This window comes from Papio anubis, chromosome 16 (genome assembly GCF_008728515.1).
Source record: "Papio anubis isolate 15944 chromosome 16, Panubis1.0, whole genome shotgun sequence".
Taxonomy (NCBI): domain Eukaryota; kingdom Metazoa; phylum Chordata; class Mammalia; order Primates; family Cercopithecidae; genus Papio; species Papio anubis.
The window spans coordinates 11,835,192-11,859,836 of NC_044991.1; the positions used below are offsets into that span (position 1 = coordinate 11,835,192).

Consider the following 24,645-nt stretch of genomic DNA (forward strand, 5'->3'; position numbering starts at 1 on the left):
TCATGAGTTGACGCACCTTCTCCCCACATAGGTGGGCTTAGAAGCAGCAGCCCCAGGCAAACTTCCATGCCTTCCCCGACTGCCTGGCATTCCACCTGCAAGCTCCCGATGCCTCCCGCGGCCACCTGTTTGCCAGGCCTCGGACAGGTGGCGCTCTGGTCTCCCCTTCCTCACCACCCCACCTCCTCCTGTCTGGCTTCTCTAGTATCTCCCTGCCCTGCACCCTGGGGTCCTGAGTGCTTCTGCTGTGGCAGCAGCTCCTGCTTGGTCCACCGGTCTCCATCCTGGCCTGCGCCTACCCCCTGTGTCTTCCACACCAGTGCCATATGGGTCAGGGAGCCCACCGCCTTCAGGATCATGCCCCGGCACCACGGCCTCTAGGCAGGCAGGAATCCGATCTATTTCCTTGTCACGCCTGGTTCCAGCGCTGGGGATATTCAGTGCAGACAGACGCTGCTGTTAATTTCCAGGCTGTGATGCCCAGAGCTCCCACAGCTCAACACAGCCTGTGTGCCATCTGCAAATGGCTGAGGTGCAAAGTCTCCCCCAGCCTCCACCTCCCCACCCCTCCTCCTCCTTGCCTCCCTCTGCCTGAAGCCCCTCCCCTGCCACCTGCCCTCCCAGGCCCTGCCCTGGCTGCTCCCTCGGTATTGACCTACGGTTTTGTCTATCCCTCTTCCTAAGGACGGGACTGGGTCTTCGTCCCCTCTCTGCCCACACCTCAGTGCCTGGCACATGGTAGGCCCAGATCATCTCCGTCACCAAGCTCAGTCCTCTTCCTATACTGGCGGGGACAGTGAGGCTTGGGAGTGGCTGAGAGGTAGAGTTGGAGCTCAATGCAATCAACCAACTGCCTCTGAGCATTACCAGTGGGCCTGGCCCAGGCCAGGCAGAAGCCAGCAGTACAAATGGGAGTGTGTCCCTGTCCCAGATACGGGGATGCCACTGGGCAGGTGGGTGGGAAGGGACCCACAGTGAAGTACCGACAGGGCAGCCAGTAAGCCAGGGTTGGTCCTGCTCAGTGCCACTGCTGCACTTCACGGCCACCTCCTCGTCATCTTGAACACCTGTCTTGGTGTTCTGCTCCCAGAAAGCCCTCATTTGTACTTTTTTTTTAAACCCCGAATTATCAGTGCACCTACTATCGGCCAAGTCCTGGTGAGCACATCACTGGCCCTAGCCCATGTCCCTCACCCATGCCCAGCGAGCCCATGAGTTATGAGCAGATGTCACGGGGAGGAAGAGGCCAGAGAGGCGAAGTCATCAACTTGTTCATTTGCCCAAGGGGGCACATTTGAAGAAGGGGAGTCGACATTCACCCCAGCCCCATCTGTTTGCCCCTGAACCTCAAGCTCTTGGGAATAAGGACATGGGGCAGCCCGTGTGAGGCAAGTGCATGCTGAAATTAGTCACCACGTTCCTGGTCACAAGTCCTGCCATTGCTAAGCAGGTAAGTCTCCTTATTAGTTGAAGGTTAATGAGTGAGGAGGCCGTAGCAACTTCTCAAGGAATTGAACGGTTTGTGATGAGGACTGGGCAAGACCAAGCAATTGCCCAAGAGCCAGCTGACTGGGCTTAGAGAGGGGGGGTGCCTGCCTGGCTCCCACCCCTTCCTTGTCCTCTTCCTGGACCTCCTCCCAGGGCTAAGGGTCAGCAGTGGGGTGAAGCTCAGGGCTGGAGCAAGCTAAGAAGTGGGGGGTGGAATGGGATGAGATGAGGATGACTATTTTTGCAAAATTACTTGGTTACGTTTATTGGTTTGTTTGTTTGTTTGTTTGTTTTGAGACAGAGTCTTGGTCTATAGTCCAGGCTGGAGTGCAGTGGCACAATCTCGGCTCACTGCAACCTCTGCCTCCCGGGTCCAGGTTCAAGCAATTCTCCTGTCTCAGTCTCCCAAGTAGCTGGAATTACAAGCACATGCCGCCATGACCAGCTAATTTTTGTATTTTTAGTAGAGACGGGATTTCACCGTGTTGGCCAGGCTGGTCTTGAACTCCTGACCTCATGATCCGCCTGCCTCAGCCTCCCAAAGTGCTGGGATTACAGGCGTGAACCACCGTGCCCGACCCTTGGTGGCTTTTTAAAAGCTAAAAGTTGAAATTTTTCGGTTCATGTCAAGCCGTGCCTGGAGTGAATAAGGAGGTGACAGAGGCCACATCAAATTGCCCAGCACCCTCCCAAGCCAGCTAACAAGCCTGTGAGCTGATTCTGCGCGTTCTTTGTTCAGGCTGCTGACTTCTGAGAGGACAGACTTCAAAAAGGCCTGGTGGCCTGCAGAGGCCGAGCACAAGGACACCTGATCCACAGCGGTGGGTCACAAAGGAAGCGGCAGGGCAGAGGCGCCGTCCTGTCCTCCAGACATCCACATGCTCTGAGCATCAGCCAGGGAGGCTGTGAGCTCAGGAGGGAGTCCCAGGAGGAACAGAGGCCACTCTAGGGCAAGACTTGAAATGACCCTGGTGAGGATAATGAGGCCTGAGGCGGTGGGGACAACAGGAAATGGTCAGAGTGGAGGGCTGTTTGGAATATTTAGGATTTGGTGAGGGACTGCCTTTTTTTTTTTTTTTTTTTTGAGACGGAATCTCAGAGTCTCGCTCTGTCCCCCAGGCTGGAGTGCAGTGGCGCGATCTCGGCTCACTGCAAGCTCTACCTCCCGGGTTCACGCCATTCTCCTGCCTCAGCCTCCTGAGTAGCTGGGACTACAGGCGCCTGCCACTGCGCCAGGCTAATTTTTTGTATTTTTAGTAGAGTCGGGGTTTCACCATGGTCTCGATCTTCTGACATTGTGATCCGCCTGTCTCGGCCTCCCAAAGTGCTGGGATTACAAGCGTGAGCGACCGCGCCCGGCCGAGGGACTGCCTTTGAGAGCTTGTAAGAAAGCCTTTTTGAAGAAGCACCTGGGTATGTGGTATAGGCAGAGGAGTGAGTGAGTGCACTCTTCTCAGGTGGAGAAGCTGGTGGAGGACACAGCTTGCAGGGAAGATGAGTTCGGTTTGGGACACGTTGGGAGTAAATCAGCCATAGGGTCCTGGAGGGATTTTCATCTATGGATTCGAGGCTCAGAGCGAGCTCCTGCCCATATAGGCACTGCTGGAGAAGTCTGTTGAAGGGTCTTTGTCCCTTAGTGCACCTCAGCTCTGAGATGACTGATCACCAGCCATCCTGGAAGCACCACCAGGGACACAGGTGCTTAGCTCTGGATGCCACTGGAAATTCCAGGGGATAATGTCCAGCCCCTTGCCGCCCGCCTCTACCTCCTCAATCTCATGCCTTTTATCTCCATGAGCATCCCCATGAGGTGAGGCTGGGGAATGATTAATCCCATCGGATAGGTGCAAGGCGAGGCCTGAGAGTTGTGGGGTGGCAATGCTCCGCAAAATCACTCAGAGGCAGAGAGAATGGAACCCAGGTCTGAGGCATGAAAAGATAGAACCTTCTGTCCTGCTAACCTTCTGTCTATACTTAAAGACTGGATAAAACATAAACATTCTTTCAAATACCCAACTGAGTTTCCAAGAATAAAAAAAAAAAAAAATCCCCAGGTACCAAAAACAAAGACAAAAGCCAAAAATCAGAGTGACAGGCAGATGTTTATTCTTTGGCTGTCCTGCAGGGTGGGCCTATGGGTGGCAAAGGGAGGCAGGAGATGGGCATGGGAGGTGGTGGCTTTTGCTAATGTTGGTAACCAAAGGAGCTTGGATTTTACACCTGTGGAGGGAGGGATAGGAGACAAGGCCTGGGACTCTTGCCAACAGAAATCTGGAACCAGAATAAAACTGGACCCATATCCTCAATGAAAAAGCAAATGGTGGGGAAAGATCACCCTGTCACAAAGGGAGAAGATGAAAAAGTTGTAGTCTCGTTTCTGGCTCTGCTGGAAAAAATTTAAAAAGAATGATCTCTTGAGAAATTTTAACTCTAGACCTTCACTAACACGAATTTAAGGTTTGAATTTGTATTACCCACATGTTCCCAGGACTCCCAAGTATAGAAATTAATATAAAAGAAAACCCTGGGGCGAGTTACATCACAGACATGTGACTACTAGTAGCAAATGCAAGCCTCTGTGGATGGCCCTACCCACAGTAAAGGCCACACAGGATTCTCACAGATAAAACCATTGTAAATGTGAGCTCACTATCCAAAATTACAAAACACACAAGCCACAAAGACAAATAGCAAAACAGCCAACAGTACATACAGAATCCTGCACCCAACACATTATTTTCAAACATGCATTGAAGATTTCCTAAAACTACCAGGCACAGTGGCTCATGCCTGTAATCCCAGCACTTCGGGAGGCCGAGGTGGGCAGATCACCTGAGGTCAGGAGTTCGAGATCAGCCTGGCCAACATGGCAAAACGCCATCCTACTAAAAATACAAAAATTAGCTGGGCATGGAGGCACATGCCTGTAATCCTAGCTACTTGGGAGGCTGAGGCAGGAGAATCACTTGAACTCAGGAGGCAGAGGTTGCAGTGAGCCGAGATTGTGCCACTGTACTCCAGCCTGGAAGACAGAGTGAGACTTTGTCTCAGGGAAAAACAAAACAAACAAAAAATTTCTAAAATTATCGTGTATATCATGTGGCAGGAGATAAAGCAAGTCTCAATAATTTTCAAGAAATTGGCATCTCAGATCATGTATAATTAGTTAAAAATCAATAGCAAACAGGACTCTAAACAGTGTTGTACTGGCATAAAGATGGGCTTATAGACCGAAGGAATAGAAAAGAGACCCCACCATAAGCCTTCACATGTGTGGTCAGATGATTTTTGACAAGGGTGCCAAAACCGTTCAGTGGTGAAAGGACAGTCTTTTCAGTGCTAGGAAAACTGGATATCCACATACAAAAGGAGGAAGTCGTATCCTTACCTAATGCCATATACAAAACTTAAAATGAATCAAAGACTGAAATGTAAGACCTTAAAAAACTTTGAGAAGAAAATATAGGGCAAAAGCTTCATGACACTGGATTTGGCAAAGATTTCTTGGATATGACTCCAAAGGCGTAGGAAACTAAAGAAAAAAGTAGATAAGTTGGACTTCATGAAAATTTTAAAATTTCTATGCATTAAGAGACTATTAACAGGGTAAAAAGTCAACCCACAGTATGGGAGAAAATATTTGCCAATCATGTATCTGATAAGGGATTGATACCAGAATATGTAGAGAATTAAAACGCAGCAACAACAACAACAAAAACCAAAGCCTGATTCAAAATAGGCAAAGAACTTGAATAGACAGTTCTCCAAATAGGATATACAAATAGTCAAAGGTCACATGAAAAGATGCTCAACATCACTAACCATTAGGGAAATGTACATCAAAACTACAATGAGATGTCAACTCATACCTTTTTTTTTTTTTTTTTTTTGAGACAGAATCTTACTCTGTTGCCCCTGCTGGAGTGCAGTGGCGTGATCTTGGCTCACTGCAACCTCCGCCTCCCAGGTTCAAGTGATTCTTCTGTCTCAGCCTCCCAAGTAGCTGGGATTACGGGCGCACACCACCACGCCCAACTAATTTTTGTATTTTTAGTAGAGATGCTGTTTCACCAGGTTGGCCAGGCTGGTCTCAAACTCCTGACCTTAAGTGATCCACCCACCTCAGCCTCCCAAAGTGCTGGGATTACAGGCATGAGCCACCGCTCCCGGCTAACTCATACCTATTAAGATGGCTACTATTTAAAAAAAAAAAATGTTGGCAAGAATGTGGATAACTTGGAACCCTTGTGTTGGTAGGAATATAAAATAGAATAGCTGCTGTGGTATGGCAGTTCCTCAAAACATTAAAAATGCCATGTGATCCAGCAATTGCATTCCTGGATATATACCCAAAAGCATTGAATGCAGAGTCTGGAGAAGATATTTGTATACCCATGTTCATAGAAGCATTACTCACAATAGCTAAATGTGGAAGCAACTCAAGTGTCCGTCAGTGGAAGAATGGAGAAGCAAAAGGTGACATACACATACAAGAAAGGCAATACACATACATAAAAAGACAGGCAATTCTGACATGCTACAATGTGAATAAACCTTGAGGCTATGATGCGAAGTCAAGTAAGCCAGTCATAAGAAAGACATATACTGTCTGATTCCACTTACATGAGATATTTAGAGTAGCCAAAATCATACAGAGATAGTAGAATGGTGGTTGTCCGGAGCTTAGGAGGAGGGAGGATGTAGAGTTAGTGTTTAATGGGTATGAAGTTTCAGTTGTATTTATGTATTTATTTTTACATTTATTATTTGTTTTTATTTATTTATTGTTTTGAGACGGAGTCTTGCTGTCACCCAGGCTGGAGTACAATGGCGTGATCTCGGCTCGCTGCAAGCTCCGCCTCCCGGGTTCACGCCGTTCTCCTGCGTCAGCCTCCCGAGTAGCTGGGACTACAGGCGCATGCCACCATGACCGGCTAATTTTTGTATTTTCAGTAGAGCTAGGGCTTCACCATGTTGGCCAGGATGGTCTCGAACTCCTGACCTCATGATCCACCTGCCTCAGCCTCCCAAAGTGCTAGGATTACAGGCGTGAGCCACTGTGCCTGGTCTGAAATTTCAGTTTTACAAGACAAAAAGATTTCTGGGATGGATGGTGGTGATGGTTGCACAACAGTGTGAATGTGTGTAATGCCACTCCACTGTACCTTTAAGAATGGTTAACGCAGTGATAAAAAGAAATGAGATCATGGCCTTTGCAGGGACATGGATGAAGCTGGAAACCATCATCCTCAGCAAACTAACACGGGAGCATAAAACCAAACACTGTACGTTCTTACTTATAAGTGGGAGTTGAACAATGAGAACACATGGACACAGGGAGGGGAACCACACACACTGGGCCCGTCAAGGGGTGGAGGTGGGGAGGGAAGGGAGAGCATCGGGACAAATAGCTAATGCATGCGGGGCTTAAAATCTAGATGAGGGGTCGATAGATGCAGCAAACCACCATGGCACATGTATACCTATGTAACAAGCCTGCACATTCTGTACATGTATCCCAGAACTTAAAATAAAATTTTTAAAAAATGGTTAAGATGGAGCTGAGCGCAGTGGCTCATGCCTGTAATCCCAGCACTTTGGGAGGTTGAGATGTGGATCCCTTGAGGCCTGGAGTCTGAGACCACCCTGGGCGACATGGCAAAACCCCATCTCTACAAAAAATAGAAAAATTAGCCGGGCATAGCGGTGCGTGCCTGTAGTCCCAGCTACTCAGGAGGCTGAAGTGGGAGGATCACTTGACCCTAGGACGTCAAGGCTGCGATGAGTCATGATCGTAACACTGTACCCCAGCCTGGGTGACAGAGCAAGACCCTGCCTCTAAAAAATAAAGAGTGGTTAAGATGGTAAATTTTGTTATTGTAACATATTTTACTATGATTAAAAAATTGAAAAACAAAACAAAATCAATAGCAAAAAGGTAACTAAAACCCAAAACTTCATCTATCTGGACAGTAACCCAGAGCTGTCTCCCCTGCATCTTACTCCCTCCCCAACCTTCTGAAATCTTTAGGACAGTGAGATTCAAGGATGAATGTGAACATTCCTAATAGCGGGCAGACACGCAGGGGCGCACAGTCAATCTGACTTAAAGCTGGATGAGAACAGATCCCTCTGATCCCTCTAGAAGGGATGTGGCCTTCATTAGAACAAATTGGCACCAAAGTCTTTTCTGTCTTTTCCAAAGGATGAGTGAGCTCAGAGCTTGACAAAGACATGAGCCTCCATTTAAATGACAGCCGCCAGCAATCAGCCTTTATGAACACAAGGGCCTGAGAAACATCGGTGCAGGGCCAGGGTGGGCTGATGGAAACAGAACAAAGCCGGGTGGCAGGGGTCCTCAGTCCTGTGAAATAAGGACAAGCCCCCCACCAGCTTCTCCTGCCTATCACGCCTCAGGGTTTGAAACTGCAGCACCAGCAACAGGCTCTTTCAGAGGAGATCTGGATATTCCTAGGAGTTCTCGGTAAAGGCTCAGATACTCCCAGCCGTGAGCAAGGAAACAGGACACACTTTGGAAAAGGCAAATGTGGACCCTGGCCCCCAAGGGGACTCATTAAAATGATCGTCACTCGCTAGCTCCCTTGGCAGTCCCTGCCAGCACACACGGTTTGGTCTGTGTGCTCTGGTGCCCTTGTGGAAGGCTTCTGCTCTTATCATCTCTGGTTCCCTCCGGGGAGCTCATCTGCCTGCTTGCCTGCCTTTCAAACTCAGGCACCATAAACAGACCCTTGTCCATGAGACAGGCGGCCTGGTTTGAAGCCTCTCGGTCACTTCTCCTCTCCAGGCCTCAGTGCTCCTCAGCTGGGAAGGAGACTAGGACCCCCTACTTGGCAGGTTTATTTGGATTAAAGGAGGTGGTGAGTAAGAAGACACACCTTCTAGATCTCTGTGTCCAGATGTGACCACAACTCTGACTTCCAGTCTGGCATCCCAGCTATCTGCTCACCAATTCTCGGTGTCCTCCTCCCATGTAACAGCTTGAGGCGAGTAGGAAAACAGTGGCTTGAGTCCTAGCTCTTCCAGCTGTGTGACCTCAGCCTGGTCAATCACCCTTTCTGGTCTCTGTATCATCTCCTGTAAAATGGGGGAGGGGGCTCCCTCTAATTATCCTTTTGAACTCAGAATTATTCTAAGGATAGCTAATATGTTCTGAGTGGACTTTACACTAACCGATTCATTAAATCCCCACAACCCAGATGTCTTTGTCTGTTTTGTTTTCTGTTGCTTATAACAGAATATCTGATACTGGGTAATTTGTAAAGGAAAGGAACTTATTTCTTACAGTTATGGAGGCTAAGAAGCTCAAGGTCAATGGGGCTGTGTCTGGTGAGGGCCTTCTTGCTGGTGGGGACTCTACAGAGTCCTGAGATGGCACAGGGCATCACAGGGTGAGGGAGCTGAGAGGACTACCTCATGTCTCCCTCCTGCCAGCTTCTCCACAGCCCCATTCCCATGGCAACCCCTTAATCCACTAATCTATGAATGGATTAACCCATTCATGAAAGCAGAGCCCTCAAGACCCAATCATCTCTTAAGAGTCCTGGTTCTCAATACCCCCACATTAGCGATTAAACTTCAACATGAGTGTTGGGTGGAACAAATATTCTAACCATAGCACCAGAGAGCACAGTACACACAATATACAGATAAGGGAACTGAGGCTCTGAAATGTGATTATTTGCTTAGAAATTCTGGAGTGGCAGAGCCAGGATTTGACCCTATGCCATCATCCTTAACCACCACACCAACACCGTTCTGTGCATAGCACTATGGTTAAGGGCACAGTCATTGGAGCTGGACAGCCTGGCTGTACAGGGCCCTGGGAATATGTGCATATTTGTTCCGTGCCTTAGTTTCCCCATATACGAAATGAGAAAGGATCATAATATCCCCTTCCTTTTGAAATTGCAGGGAGCTCTGCTGAGCGCTCCACGAGCCGGGCTCTGAGCTGCACACTCGCATTTCACTCTTGCATAAATCCTCCCATGGTGCAGCCAAGGAAACCGGAGAGAGTGGCTGAGTCACTTGCTCCAGGTGACTCTATTAGTAAGTTGTGCAGCTGGGATTAAAATCCAACTCCTTGACTTCAAAGTCCATATTTCAATTACTCCACTCCACGTTGATGCAATGCCCTCAGACTCCACATTTAAAACCCGACTTCAAAGTGCACCCCCCAACAGGCTGCCTTACTCATCTGCTTCCCCAATGGGACCTGAACCCCAGGCCTTGTGTTTGACTCATTCCTTTCCAGCCAGCCACCAGCGTTTGTGACTAACTGACCCCTTAATGGAAATGTCACTCGGATCCGTTCCTTCCTCTCCAACCCTGCTGTCCCCCTCCAGCCTAGACCCCCAAAGCTGAGGACAATGGAGACCAAGTACCCATTCCAAAGTGTAGCGTTGCAAAGGGGCTGAGAAAAAAAAATGCTCCTGGTCCCTCACCCCTTCAAGGCTGAGTGGCTAGGGAGCCACGTGTGTGGTGGGAGGCTGGAGAGGGAGGTGTCTTTGTAAGTGGCTGTGGCTAGTGCTGGTGGCAGGCAAATTTCAGAGAAGAGAAAGAGCCAAGCCTGGACCCAGCCCAAGATGGGCCTGTGGGCTGGCAAGCTCGAGGGGCAGGAGCAGGGAGGGGCCCGGCTGGCAGCACTGCCCACCCCACCCTGGCTTCATGTGTAGTCCCTTCTTCCAGCCTGCAGAATCTCTCAACCTACCCCCCACTTCTAGGGCTCGCCTTGGATACTCAAGCTAGATTGGGAGACAGATGGTATTTGAGGAGGAGCTGCCAGGTACCCTTTGTTCCTCGCTGGACACACACAAATGGCCACCCAGGTGAGATCTCAGGTGCCTCCACCTCACCATAGGCAGGTTAGGTTTATGCGTACCTATTTTACATATGAGGAAAGGAAGTTTCCCCGAGCCCAAGGACTCAGCTTCCCTGCCTCCGAGTGCAGTGGCTGCAGAACCCTGGGGGCCACCGGAAAATGCCTTTCCTAGAGGAGCTGCAGAGGTGGCCACCACTCCTTAGGGTCCATTGGGCAGGAATCAAATGTACCCTGGACATGCCCTGGGTGCCAGTGACCCACATATGGAGAACATAAGGTTTGAGGCCTTGAGGAGTCCACAGCCTCGTCGGGGAAACACATTACAGATAGTGCAACAGAAACTGGTGCTGGGACCACTGGTGAGCCAAGCGGGGGGCCATGGTGGCTGTTTTGAGACGTGCTCCAGAGGGGAAGGGGGAGAGTAAAGGGAGGACGGGGCTTCCCAGGATGGACTTGGCTGCCTCCTCACCCAGCAGGGACCAGTCCACAGACATTTTGAAGGGGAGTGTCAGAACGTGAGCTGGGGAACCTGAGTCTGACAACTTCTGGGTTCAAATGCCAGCAGTACCCCCACAGACCAGGGGCCTCAGGGCAAATGACCGAATGTCTCTGAGCTTGGATTTTCTCATCTGTGACGTGGAAAGATTATACTGTAGAGTTCCAGGGCTGCCACAGGCGAGAGCCCAGTACAGTAAAAAGTGGCAGGAGGAACAGACCAGCAAGCAGGGGCTGCAGGAGGCCCTTGAGACAGTGAGGGGCACCCCCACCCCACCCCTACAGCATCCTTGGCCGGCCACTCCTCCTGGTCTTTCTTTCCCGGGCCTGGACTCAGGCACGCACTTTCCAGCCAACACCAAGGGCCCCCCACAAAGTGGACACACGTTTCCTCCTCGGTTCTCGGCCCCTCCTGAGCCTGTGAGGGAACAGATGTCCTTGTTTCCTGCCCAAATCTGCGAGCTGGATTGGCTCCTTTTGCTGCTTCCAGGGAGGCAGAAACGCTGGCTGGAAATCTCTGGGCTTCCCTGGAGAGGAAAGCTCTCTTTTTCCTGGCTTCTGCCCTCCTCTCTGGTCTGGGTTCCCAATATCAGCATCCACTACTGATGTGTGAACACTTCTGGGCCCCAGCTGAACCCTGCACCCCACTTGGAAGCCCTCAGACTGGCGTGTGTTGATTGAATATACATACGATCCTTCATCTGAATGATTCTCCACCTCTGCTCAGAACGGGGGCGGGAGGGGAACCAAGAAAGGGCAGAGCAACTAGGGACTAAGCCTGGGCAATCAAAGGCAAAGACATCAAGAAGGGAATGAACATTTATTGAGCACCTAATACATGCTAGGAATAAATAAGGAAGGTATAGCAAGTACTGAGCCTTGCACCGGTAATACACAGCAGTATGGTAGGAAATGGTTACTGCCTTGAGTCCCTGGGAGAGATTATACACACATCTCACCTGGCCTCATTTCCTTCCCATTATAATCCTATACATAGGTACCACTGGCTCTACCTTACAGATGAGGAGGCTGAGGCAGCTCAGGTCTTGAGACCGGACCTAGTTGGAGACTTCAGGACGGACACAGACACTCTCTTTGTCCCCAACCTCTTTACCACCCCCTGGGGAAAAGGACCCTTTGTTCACAAGTACACCCCAAGAGGTACATGTTTTCTCAATAAATGTTTTTTGAGGCCAGGCGCGGTGGTTCACATCTGTAATCCCACCAGTCTCCCCAGACTCCTTCACCGGGAGTTTGAGCATCCACGAGTGCCAGCCCTGGAGTCACAGAGAGGAGGGTGCTACAGCTGGTCCCTGCCCTCAAGGAGCTCACAGTCTGCAGGCAGCAGGGAAAGAGGCAGATGCTAGAAGAAAGGGAAGGATGGGGGTCGAGGGAAGAGAAAGATGTGTGTGTTTCATTGCTAGGTGATATATACCAGCACTGAGAGAGTGTGGTGGGAGAATGGGTTTGAAGATAGCCAGGGTGACCAACTGTCCGTGTTTGCCCAGGACTGAGAGGTTTCTCAGGATGCAAGCATTTCAGTGCTGACACTGGGAAAATTCCAGGCCAGCTGGGATGAGTTCATCACCTAAAACCTGTGTTCAAATCCTGGCTCTGCCATGTGCCTGGTGAAACCACCAGTTACCTAATTAGCATCCAATCACCCATCTTTTAGAAATGACTTGATTACAGTCAAAAGCCTTTCCTGTGCAATTCCTCTTTCTCCCTCCTCCCCCCTTTTAAAAGTGTATCTCAGTTCAAAAAACTTTTATTTTTATTTTTGTATTGAGATAGTGTCTCGCTGTGTCACCCAGGCTGGAGTGCAGTGGCACAAGCACAGCTTACTGCAGCCCCGACGTCTTGGACTAAAGAGATCCTCTTGCCTCAGCCCCTCAAGTAGCTGGGATGACAGGTGCGTGCCACCATGCCTGGGTAATTTTTGTATTTTTTGCAGAGACAGGGTTTCACCATGTTGCCCAGGTTAGTCTTGAACTCCTGGGCTCAAGACATTCTCCTGCCTTCACCTCCCAAAGTGCTGGGATTACAGGCATGAGCCACCATGCCTGGCCTCAAAAAACATTTATTGAGAAAATATGTTGTACCATGGACTTTCCTAGGCTCCGGGGAATGAAAGAATGTTCTTCCCCCTTTTATCAGCAGAGTCAATGACTGGGAGAATGATTAGATGGACAGGGGAGGAATCCATGATGCCTCTTGCAGCCTGAAACCAACTGCAGCAGCGGAGGCTGGTGTTCTTCCCACTAACCTCCCCCTTCCAGATGTCCCTCAGGAAGAGAGGCCACGGGGACCTTGGAGGGACTACTCCTGACCGTGTATGGAGAACTGGACCTTGGTATAAGGAATGGACCATGGCAGCCAGGGAGGGGCCCCCTCAGCTCTCTATTCAACCACAAATTTGCCACTCAGCAGCAGATGGGGCAGTTAGCAGATGCTCTCCAACTTTGTGATCCACCTCAGCTTCTGAGCTGAAGCCTTGCTCTTCTGGGGAAGATTCCAGCCAATGACTCAGGGTGAAAAGGGCACCACAGAGACAAGCCACTTGTGCCTGATGCAAAAACTCCCTCCTGGGCAATCTCAGCCCCAGAGCTCCCTATTGGGGTGGCCAACACTTTCTTAGATCAGCACTGAAGTCGGAGACTCTCCCTGCCCGATTCTGTTTCTGGCCCCATCTCAGTGTTCGCTTCCTGGAGGGTCCAACTGATAAATGCTACCTGTAAAACAAATCTGCAATCCATCCACATCTTTCTACCACCGACAACTCCAAGTTGCCATTACTTGGAGAAGCACCTGGATGGAGGCATAGCCCTCCAATTGTCCACCCCCTCCCACATTTCCTCTTGTTTTTTTGTTTTCATTTTTGAGACAGGGTCTCTGTCGCCCAGACTGGAGTGCAGTGGTGTGATCTCGGCTCCCTGCAACCTCTGCCTCCCAGGCTCTAATGATTCTCTTGCCCCAGCCTCCCGAGTAGCTGGGATTACAGGCACGCACCACTACCAGCTGGCTAATTTTTGTATTTTTAGTAGAGATGGGGTTTCACCATGTTGGCCAGGCTGGTCTAGAACTCCTGACCTTGTGATCCACCTGCCTTGGCCTCCCAAAGTGCTGGGATTACAGGTGTGAGCCAACGCTCCCAACCCTCTCTTATCTCTTTGTAACCCAGTTGGAGGGCTGAAGCAGAGAAGTGATATCACCTGCTTTGTGTTTTTAAAAGACCACTCTGGCAGTTCGAGACCAGCCTGGCCAACATGTTGAAACTCTATCTCTACTAAAAATACAAAAATTAGCTGGGCATGGTGGTGTGCACCTGTAGTCCCAGCTACTTGGGAGGCTGAGGCAAGAGAATCGCTTGAACCTGCGAGGCAGAGGTTCCAGTGAGCCGAGATCACGCCACTGCACTGCAGCCTGGGTGACAGAGCGAGATTCTGTCTCAAAAGTAAAAAATAAAATCATACTAGGGGATCAACAGACCAATTTAAACAAGATTTGACTGCAGCCTCTGGACCCATTTATCCAAACTGTCCCCAAAGTCTCAGGGGGCAGCTCAGGTAAAGGAATCAGACCCACTCCCTTCCCGGAGCCTGTAAATCTCTACACGGCCCCCACCTTCCTGTCCAGCTTCCTCCCTCCCCTACATCTCACTCTGCTCTAGCCCCACTCTGTTCCTTCTGTTTCTGAAACATACCACGCTTCTTTCTGCCCCAGGGCCTTTGCACTAGCTGTTCCCTCTGCCTGGAATACACCATCTTTCCCCCAGACTTCTGCATGGCTGTTTTCCTGGGTCATTTAGGTCTGACCACCTTATAAATACTGCCCACTTCCCAATTCCCTGCTTCCCACTTCCTGTAACTTTCTATAACATCACTTTAAGACTTTTCTTTGTCATTCTCATCATTATTGGAAATTAACTTGTTTACTTAGCTATTCATTTGTTTACTGCCTGCCTCCCCACTGGAATATAAACTGTGTGAGCTTGTCTAGTTCCCAGCTTTCCCCAGGCTTGGCACTATGCCTGGCACAATGTAGGTCTCAAAACATGTTTTCTAAAATGAATTCCTATATTTGTTATATATGGCAGAATTCCCTTAGCCTAAGAATGGAATGAAAGTGAAGAAATTAAAAAAAAAAAAAAAAACTAGGAGTCATGACAATTCAGAGGGAAAATATAGGAACTATTCCAGTTTTAGGGAAGTTCCCCCGAGAATACTTCTCTGACCATCACTTGAGGAATCCTGTGTTAGGATTAAGGGGGGGTCTCTCCCAGGACCTAGGAGAAATGGGCTTTGGGACCTCTCTGTCCTCTCCTCCTTCCTCTGCCTGCAGCAGCGGCATTAGGAAACTAGTTCAGCAAACATTCACCGAGAGGCTTCCCTGAGCAGGCTTCATGCTTAGTGCTGGGGATAGAGATGGGTCAAGGAAGAAGGGAGAGGCCGGGCACCATGGCTCACGCCTGTAATCCCAACACTTTGGGAGGCCAAGGCAGGTGGATCACCTGAGGTCAGGAGTTCGAGACCAGCCTGGCCAACATGTTGAAACCCCACCTCTACTAAAAATACAAAAATTAGCTGGGCGTGGTGGTGTGCACCTGTAGTCCCAGCTACTTGGGAGGCTGAGGCAAGAGAATCGCTTGAACCTGCAAGGCAGAGGTTCCAGTGAACCGAGATCACGCCACTGCGCTGCAGCCTGGGTGACAGAGCGAGACTCTGTCTCAAAAAAATAAAAATAAATAAAGTCATTCTAGGGGATCAACAGACCAGTTTAAACAAGATTTGACTCCAGCCTCTGGACCCATTAATCCAAACTGTCCTCAAAGTCTCAGGGGGCAGCTCAGGTAAAGGTAGCACCATTTGGTGCCCCAGTCACAGTGGCTCTGCTGCTCTTGGCAGCAGCCCTCTCTCTTGGCATCTCCTGTCCTTCCCTGGACTTCCTATGACAGTTTCTCCTGGAGATGCTATCTCTGTGCTTCTGTCTTCACAGCACACGTGTAGATATACCAGGAGTCCCTATGCCTCATGCATCCCCAGGACTTTAGCAGGGCCTACCGCTGGCCTTTACCTTCCAAGAGCTCAGCCCATTTCTCTGTCCATGAGACGCTTCCTCCAAGCCCAGCTGCCTGCACTGGGTTTTGAGGTCACAGCTTCAGTGAGTGCCAGCACATATCCATGCACACACAGCACTCAGGTTCCTGGCATGCAGCGCTTGTGTTTGCTTCGCTCCTCTTTCACAACTCAGGTATGGATAAAAATCCCTGGCTCCTAGAGATGGGTGAGCAGAGTGGACACCATCCTAACGTGTGTGGAGGGAGGTGGAGCACGTGTGCCTGGGAACACTGGACAAAATCTCAGTGGCTGGAGAGTGTCCCCCAGGGCTGTGGCCTCCTGGGAAACATTCTGGTCTCTCCGCACCACCAGTGCTATGTGAAGTCCACTCGAAACCACAGTGGTAGCCGTGGTGGACCAGAGATCCTGGTTTGCTCCTTCCCTTCAAGACAAAAATGCAGGCTTGGAAGAGAGACAGGGCTGGGAATAATCACAGCCCTCCCAGCGCCCTTCCAGCCCTGGGAATCCATATTGGTCAGGAAAGGCCTCATGGAAAATTGGAGCTGGAGATAAATTGTGGAGGATAGTAGGATTGTTTTTAAGTTTTTAATTGCAAAGTTAATTTTCAACAAAATATATATAGACATTTTTGACAGGAGAAAGTAAAACGCTCCTCCGCCACCCCCACAGCACAGCCCACTCCCATTCCTGCTGTTCCTTCTGGGCCTGGTCCACATGCCCACCAGGCACGTGGCATCGCTTGCCAACGAAGGCAGACTGCAGTGGGGGGCGGGGAGGCGTTCTCTGGACCTGTGATGCTCTAAGCCCCCAAGGATTCAGAGGAGAGAATTTCCATCAGCCTCTGAGATCACAGGAAGATTTTGTAATGAGGGTGGTGGGGAGTGAACTCTGCTCCTTCAGAACGTTGGAGGTGGGGATGATGGGCAGATGGCCACAGTATCTCAGTAAGTTAGGTCAGTAACTTAGGTCAAAATCCGCGCCTCCCCCAACCCCCAAAACTGGCCTCTTCTCCTCTAACCGCTCCCACTCCAGCCCCATCCACAGTCTGATCCAGTGAAACGTGCCTGAGCTCGCAGGCGGCTCCAACGCAGCCACCTGGTGACCTTGGACAGCGGCCTGACCTCCGGTGCCTCAGTTTCCTCATTTCTATTGTGAGCCTGTCCAGGGCGAAGCTCAATTGCGACCGAGCTTGTGGCGCCCCCAGCGCAGAGCCCCTCCCGGAGGAGAGCTCCCTCCTGGGTGGCTGTGAGCATAACCGGCTTGGGGAGGGGGCCAGAGCACCGGAGGGCTGGGATGGGGGTCACCCAGGAGCCCCGCCGCGCGGCCCTCGGGTCGCCGCCCCCTGCGCTGTGACCGCGACAAGATAAGGTCCCAGGCGCTGCCCTCGCTCCTCGCCGCATCCCCGGCGGCGCCCCCAGCCCGGCGCCCGGCATGGAACGGGTGCGGGGCTGGGCCAGGGCCGGCCCGGGGGAGCGAGTGGGGCGGGGCCGCCGCGCCCGCTCCCCCTCCCCGCCGCCTGCCGCCTTCTCCTCCTCCCGCCGCCCGGGCTCAGAGCGGCGGCAGCAGCGGCCGCGGCGACAGCTCCGACTCCGGCTCCGGCTCCAGCGCCTGCCCCGCTCGGCCCAGCGCGCCAGGGCTCCGCGCCCCGACCCCGCCGCCGCGCCTGCCGGGGGCCTCGGGCGCCCCCGCCGCCCGCCTCACGCTGAAGTTCCTGGCCGTGCTGCTGGCCGCGGGCATGCTGGCGTTCCTCGGTGCCGTCATCTGCATCATCGCCAGCGTGCCCCTGGCGGCCAGCCCAGCGCGGGCGCTGCCCGGCGGCGCCGACAACGCCTCGGTCGCCTCGGGCGCCGCCGCGTCCCCGGGCCCGCAGCGGAGCCTGAGCGCGCTGCACGGCGCGGGTGGCTCAGCCGGGCCCCCCGCGCTGCCCGGGGCACCCGCGGCCAGCGCGCACCCGCTGCCGCCCGGGCCCCTGTTCAGCCGCTTCTTGTGCACGCCGCTGGCGGCCGCCTGCCCGTCGGAAGCCCAGCAGGGGGACGCGGCGGGCGCTGCGCCGGGTGAGCGCGAAGAGCTGCTGCTGCTGCAGAACACGGCCGAGCAGCTGCGCCAGACGGCGCTGCAGCAGGAGGCGCGCATCCGCGCCGACCAGGACACCATCCGTGAGCTCACCGGCAAGCTGGGCCGCTGCGAGAGCGGCCTGCCGCGCGGCCTCCAGGGTGCCGGACCCCGCCGGGACACCATGGCAGACGGGCCCTGGGACTCTCCTGCGCTCATCCTGGAGCTGGAGGACGCCGTGCGCGCCCTGCGGGACCGCATCGACCGCCTGGAGGTGAGCGACACGCGCCGTCGGGGGAGCCGCCCGGGTGGTGTGAGGGGCCGCCCCGCCGCGGTCGCCCCGCGGTCCCCGAGTCTCCGGTCTCCCGTCTGTATTCCGGGGACGATCGCGCCTTCCTCGCTGGCAAGGCAGGGGGATTCCGATAGGGAACGCGGGCAGGCGTCTGGCACGGTGACTGAGGCACAGGGGACGCGCCAGAAAGATTCGCTCCCCACCCTTTTCCCTCTCCAGGCACCTCTCTGAGCCTCAGTTTCTGTGTCTGTAAAATAGGTATAACAGTGTCCACCTGTAATGGAAATGGAATCAAATGTAGGGGTGTGAAAATGCTTGGCACGTACTAGGACCTCATTGAATGTCCCTTCTTTCGGACACCCCCGAATCAGCACCAGCTCCACCCTCACACTCTGGCCAGGAGATGGAAGCGCTGTCCAAGGGACTCGGGGTCCTCCCCTCATTACACAGAGCCGGGAACAGAGTGCCCCATAAGACAAACCTGGGTGCCCCTCATCACTTCCCTACCCTGAATCTCCCACTCTGGCTCAGACTACGACCCAAACCGCAGGAGCTCAGGTTCCAGGCACCCAGCCTCACACACCTGGAAGCCCACAGCTCTTGGGTGGGGGCTGAATGGCGAACAAGGCCCCACCGAGCTCCTCCTCCTCCACTCACCTTTTCCAGGCTTTCCTGACTCAGTCTTGGGGCTCAGACATAAGGAGTCCAGCATAGGGGAACCCACTCTTGGCTGTCATGTGACCCTGGGCCAGTCATTTCCCCCCTGGAGTCCCATGGCCACCTTCCTCCCTGTAAGAATGAATTTGGGATTCCCAGAAGTGCAAGGCAGACAGACTGGGCAGGACAAACATCCAGGACACATTCACCACCCCAGCCATGGACTGACTTCCAGACCACAAGGAAGGGGGTTAAGCAAAAAAATCAGATCTGTGGAAGGAAGAGGGAGAAAGAGGCCAAAGCCGGCGCTGCCCCCTCTGCTACCTCCACCCAGGTGGAGTGAATCAGGCAAGTTGGAGGGAGGAGAGAGGCAGGGAGTAAATGCAAGGACCCCTTACCCCCGGGGCTGTTTAAGTTAAATCCTGGGCAACCAGCACAGGTGATGCCCACTCGCAAGGCTGAGGATGTTGTGGTCCGACAGCCCTCAAGGATGCCTGTACTGGTGTCAGCACCCTCCCTACAGGGTGTCAGAGTGCAGCCAGGCAGCCATTGCAGCCAACCCCTCACCTTACAGATGAGAAAACTCAGCTCAGAAACGTCCTAAGAGGTTTGGCAGAAGCAGGAGAAAAGCCAGGCCCATACCCACCTCTTCCCCGACGCCAGTTCTGGGGGATTTCTAGTAAGAGAACCAAGAGCCTGAAAATAATCAGGAAAAAGCTGAAAGTATGCAATGAAGGGAAGTCTTAGTTTTCTCACCTGTAAAATGGGGATAGTAATAGCACCTACCTCATTGGGATATTAGGAGGATTAAGTACTTTATATGAAAGGCCAAGAATAGTGTCTGGGACACAGGTATGTTCAGTCAATTTGAGTGATTGCTATTTTTATCATTAAGCTATAATATTACTCATTTTTAAAATACAGTCAAAACTCAAAATAGGAGCAAACAGGTTTTAGGCAACAGGTTTTAGTCATGTAAAAAACAATTTTTGACTTTCATTAAATAAACTTCCTCGTGCCTGCCATAGCCCCTCTCCCCACGCCCAGATGGCACAGGTGGCTCCTCCCACGTCTGGGGCTGGCAGGCTTGGACCTGCCTTGGACCTGTGCCCCCAGCACCTGCAGCACTTGGCAGGGTGGCCTCCCTTCCGGTTAGCCCGCTGAGGTTGGGGGGATCCTGGCAGCTGGGATTTGGCAAGAGGTCAGCCTTCCAGGCTGGGGGAGCCCTAGCTTCCCCATGGATACTTTCTCCTCTTTTCTGAGTGCAGCAGCCACAGACAGAGAAGGGCAGGGGCCTGCTTGGCCACCAGGTCTGCCTTCTGAGCGTGGCTAGGAGGGGCTGGGGCTGAAGCTGGAGCCCAGCAGACACAGCGTGAGACCAATTGGCTCAGCGGAGTCCCATGCACCCGTTAGCCACTGTCCAACCTCTCCCCTCTCTTCTCATTCAGTATCCTCAAAGTCCCCAGATTTTCAGTGTCTCCTTTCCCTCCCAGGATACACTGAAAGTGCTCTTGCTAATGTCCCCAAGATGATAAATGAGGACTTCTCAGTCCTTATCTTGGTGGAACCCTCTCTGACACCTGACCCTGCCTCTCATCCCCTCTTGCAGGTCTCCATGCCCTGGGCTTCCAGCCGCCTCTCTCAGCACCCCTCCTCCTCCCTCTGTCTGCTGCCTCTGTCTCCCTGCAGCGTCCTCCTCCTTTAAGGGGTGTGCCCTTCTTGGCCCTCACTTTCCCTGGGTGCACTCAGCCACGCCCTGAGGCTTCCCACACCCATTCCACGGAGGGGCCCCAAACCAAAGCTTAGTGTCCAGCTCAGGTTTCCTTCCCAAGCTCCAGATTTGGCATCAACACATCGGCCTCCTGAGCATCTCCCTCTGGTTGTCCCATCAGCCCCCTAACCACACTGTGTTTCAGCTTGAACCGGGTACCTCCACATGCCCTGAGAAACCATCCTTGGCCCCTCCCTCTCCCCCCAGTTCTCACTGGCCTCATCTCTGCACGCTTGTAGCAGCCTCATCTCTGGTCTCATGACTTCCGGCACACGCTTCCCTCCATCCTTCTCCAGGCAGCCCCAAGGGTCTTCCTTAAGCCCACCAAGGGGCTCTCCTAGGGTGCAAACTCCTCAGTCCACTCCTAAGCTACCACTTCGGATGTGGTCCCCCCTCCTGACCCCTCTCTCAGTTCATTCCTGCCTCTGCCTGGATCACCCCCAGCACATTCCTGCTCCTCATTTCAGAGTCTGCTCCAAGGACACCTCCTCTCAGGAGCCATCCCTGTTCACACTCTGTCCCCTTCCTATCCCCACCTGGGCTTCCATAATCGTCACACTTCCCTGCTGGCCCCACCAGGCACATCCGTGCATCACCTCCCTCCTACAAAAGGGAAGGGAAGGTCTGATTGGCATGTCCTCTCCCCAAAGCCTCAAGTGGGAGCCACATTTAAGGGCTTAGGGGAAATGTCTTCTTTTCCATTTTTACTTGTGTTGTTATTGTTGTTCATTGAAATAAGTCAAAAGGTTTTGGGGAGAATACTGCATTCGATTGCGTCATTTTCTCCCTTTTTGCAGCCCCCTTTCGGTCCTTATCCTTATGCAGCCATTGTTTGAGAGCTGCTGTGTAATTACCATTTTAATGACGCCATAATATCCTGGGATTCATCTGCAGCTCCCCATCCATCAGTCACTTGACCGGCTCCTGTTACTGGAGATGTAGGTTGTTTCTAAATTATTTTTCTTCCAGATATTCATTGCAGGATCCGTTTCATGCAGAGAGCTGTTTGTTTGTTTATTTTTGAGTCCGTTGATTTCTTTAGGCTGAATTCCCAGGAGTGGTATTACTGGGTACTGGGTCAGAGGATATCGACTTTTTTTTTTTTTTTTTTAAAGACAGAGTCTAGCTCTGTCGCCCAGGCTGGAGTGCAGTGGCGCAATCTTGGCTCACTGCAACCTCCGCCTCCCATGTTCAAGCAATTCTCCTGCCTCAGCCTCCTGAGTAGCTGGGACTACAGGCATGTGCCACCATCACACCCAGCTAATTCTTGTTTTTTTAGTAGAGACGGGGTTTTACCATGTTGGCCAGGCCGGTCTCAAACTCCTGACCTCAGGTAATCCGCCCGCCTCAGCCTCCCAAAGTGCTAGGATTACAGGCGTGAGCCACTGCGCCTGGCCAATATTGACTTTTTATGGCTGAGGCCAGGAGCCACTTTCCAAGAGCTGGCCCATTGATGCGGCTACAGGCCATGCATGCATGTTCCCTGTTCCATTTTTGTGTTAATTTAATGTATATATACAACAGAACTTCAAGATTAATTTCAACAGCATTTCTTTGGCATAAACCACATCCTTAACCCAGCCTGGCAAGCTGATTGCCTCCGCCCATCCTGGAGTGGGAGCCAAATAACCATCATAGCGAACGCTTACTGAGCACTTACTATGCAGCAGGCCCTGCGAATTATCTCATTTAATCCTCCTAAAATCTCTATGAGGGAGGTACAAAGAAACCAAGGTTCAGAGAGGTTAAGGAACTGGCCCCAAGTCAGCAGTGGAGCCCAGTGTCTGGCTCTAGAGCCCTCGTTCTTCATCACCAACTCTAGACCCATCTGGAGGGGTCAGACGTCACCCACCTTCGGGAGCATAAGAAAGACAGGTAAGCCGGGCTCAGTGGCTCACATCTGTAATCCCAGCACTTTGGGAGGCCGAGGCAGGCGGATCACGAGGTCAGGAGATTGAGACCATCCTGGCTAACACAGCGAAACCCTGTCTCTACTAAAAATACAAAAAATTAGCCGGGCGTGGTGGTGGGCACCTGTAGTCCCAGCTACTCAGGAGGCTAAGGCAGGAGAATGGTGTGAACCAGGGAGGCGGAGCTTGCAGTGAGCCGAGATTGCGCCACAGCACTCCAGCCTGGGCAACAGAGTGCAAAAAAAAAAAAAAAAAAAATTGCCAGGTGAGGGCGGTACCTGTGCTAGTCACTGTCCTGGACCATTTCTGCCTCGGAACCCCAGAGTGAGAGGCGTGGAGGCCAGTCCTTAAGACTTGCCTTGCTGACCGGCTAGATAGCCAGGAGACTTTCTGCCAGACCTTCACGTCTACTGCTGCTGCTGCTGCTGCTAGTAACTAACACTTACTAGACACTTACTAGATACATATTAGCTTATTCAGTCTTCAGTCCTATGATGGAGGCTGTACGCATTCCCATCTTACAGATGAGCAAATAGAAGCTCAGAGAGAGTGAAGGACACAGACCCAGGCAAATCCCTGCCCCGCCCCCCACCAACTTCGGTTTTCCCCTCTGTACAATGAATGATGCAGCAGGCCAGATACTCCCTAAACACACTTCCAGCTCTAAAAAGTCTCTGAAATAGGTCAGGCGCAGTGGTTCACACCTGTAATCCCAGCACTTTGGAAGGCCGAGGCCGGCAGATCACTTGAGGTCAGGAGTTCAAGACCAACCTGGCCAACATGGCAAAACCCTGTCTCCACTAAAAAATACAAAAATTAGCCAATTATGGTGGCACGTGCTTGTGGTCCCAGCTGCTTGGGAAGCTGAGGCAGGAGAGTCGCTTGAACCCAGGAGGCGGAGGTTGCAGTGAGCCGAGGCAGTGCCACTGCACTCCAGCCTGGGCAACAGAGCGAAACTCTGTCTCAAAAAATAGAATAGAATAGAATAGAATAGAATAGAATAGAATAGAATAGAATAGAATAGAATAGAATAGAATAGAATAGAGTCTCTGAAATAGAAAGGCTGGGAGGCACAGGCTTGAGTTCTTGCTTGTGACTATAAACTAATCACATTCCCTCTCGGTGCCTTGGTTTTCTTATCTGTAAAACAGGCGGGAGGAGGAGCTAAGTACCAGCCCCCTTAGGCTCTACATCCTGAGTTCTTGGGCAGATGGTTTCTAAATAGGGATTGTGTGCCTTGTGTGTTTATGGGGGTTACATGTGTGTGCCACCCTCGAGCCCCTTCCACCCACTCCCAGAACTATGTTTCTCCGGGAAATCTGCAGATAAACAGCGGCTTCGAGGATCTCTTGGTGTCTTCTCTAAATTCCGTTGGTTGTCTTTGCTTTTCTCTGACTTTGCTGCCCATTCTAGAAGCTTCTGCCCAGTGGGCACTGGTTCCCCTGACCCTGCCTCTTTGGCAGTGAAGAGGGCTTGGGAGAAGGGAGTGGCTGGGGGCTGCGGAATGTGGAGAGAGGGCTTTTGCTACTGGGCTTTGGTTGGAGGATGTGGACCCACAATGTCCTCCCTCCCCCACAGTGCCCCTTCCAGCCCCGAGAGAGCTGCAGTGTGGAACGTGGAATGTGTTCCTGGTATAGACTCCAGGGCCAGATCACCTGGGTGCAAATTCCAGCTCAGTCACTTGAGAGTTCTGTGACCTTAGGCAAGGTGCTTAACTTTCTCAGCCTCAGTTTCCTGTCTGAAATGGAGATTTGAAAACCTGTCGGGGCCGGGCGCGGTGGCTGACGCCTGTAATTCCAGCACTTTGAGAAGCTGAGGCGGGCGGATCATGAGGTCAGGAGATCGAGACCATCCTGGCTAACAAGGTGAAACCCTGTCTGTACTAACAATACAAAAGATTAGCAAAGCGTGGTGGTGGGTGCCTGTAGTCCCAGCTACTCAGGAGGCTGAGGCAGGAGAATGGTGTGAAGCCGGGAGGTGGAGGTTGCAGTGAGCCGAGATTGCACCACTGCACTCCAGCCTGGGCAACAGAGTGAGACTCCATCCCCAAAAATAAATAAATA

General features: G+C 52.1%; 1 protein-coding gene across 1 annotated transcript in view; it reads left to right on the forward strand.

Moving 5' to 3' along the window:
- NPTXR (neuronal pentraxin receptor) overlaps positions 1-24,645 on the forward strand; it is a 46,715-nt gene that overhangs the window by 3,073 nt on the left and 18,997 nt on the right. Inside the window, exon 2 of the mRNA XM_009217305.4 lies at positions 17,453-18,226. Coding sequence (XP_009215569.2) covers positions 17,453-18,226 — 774 coding nt within the window. The remainder of the gene's footprint in view (positions 1-17,452; positions 18,227-24,645) is intronic.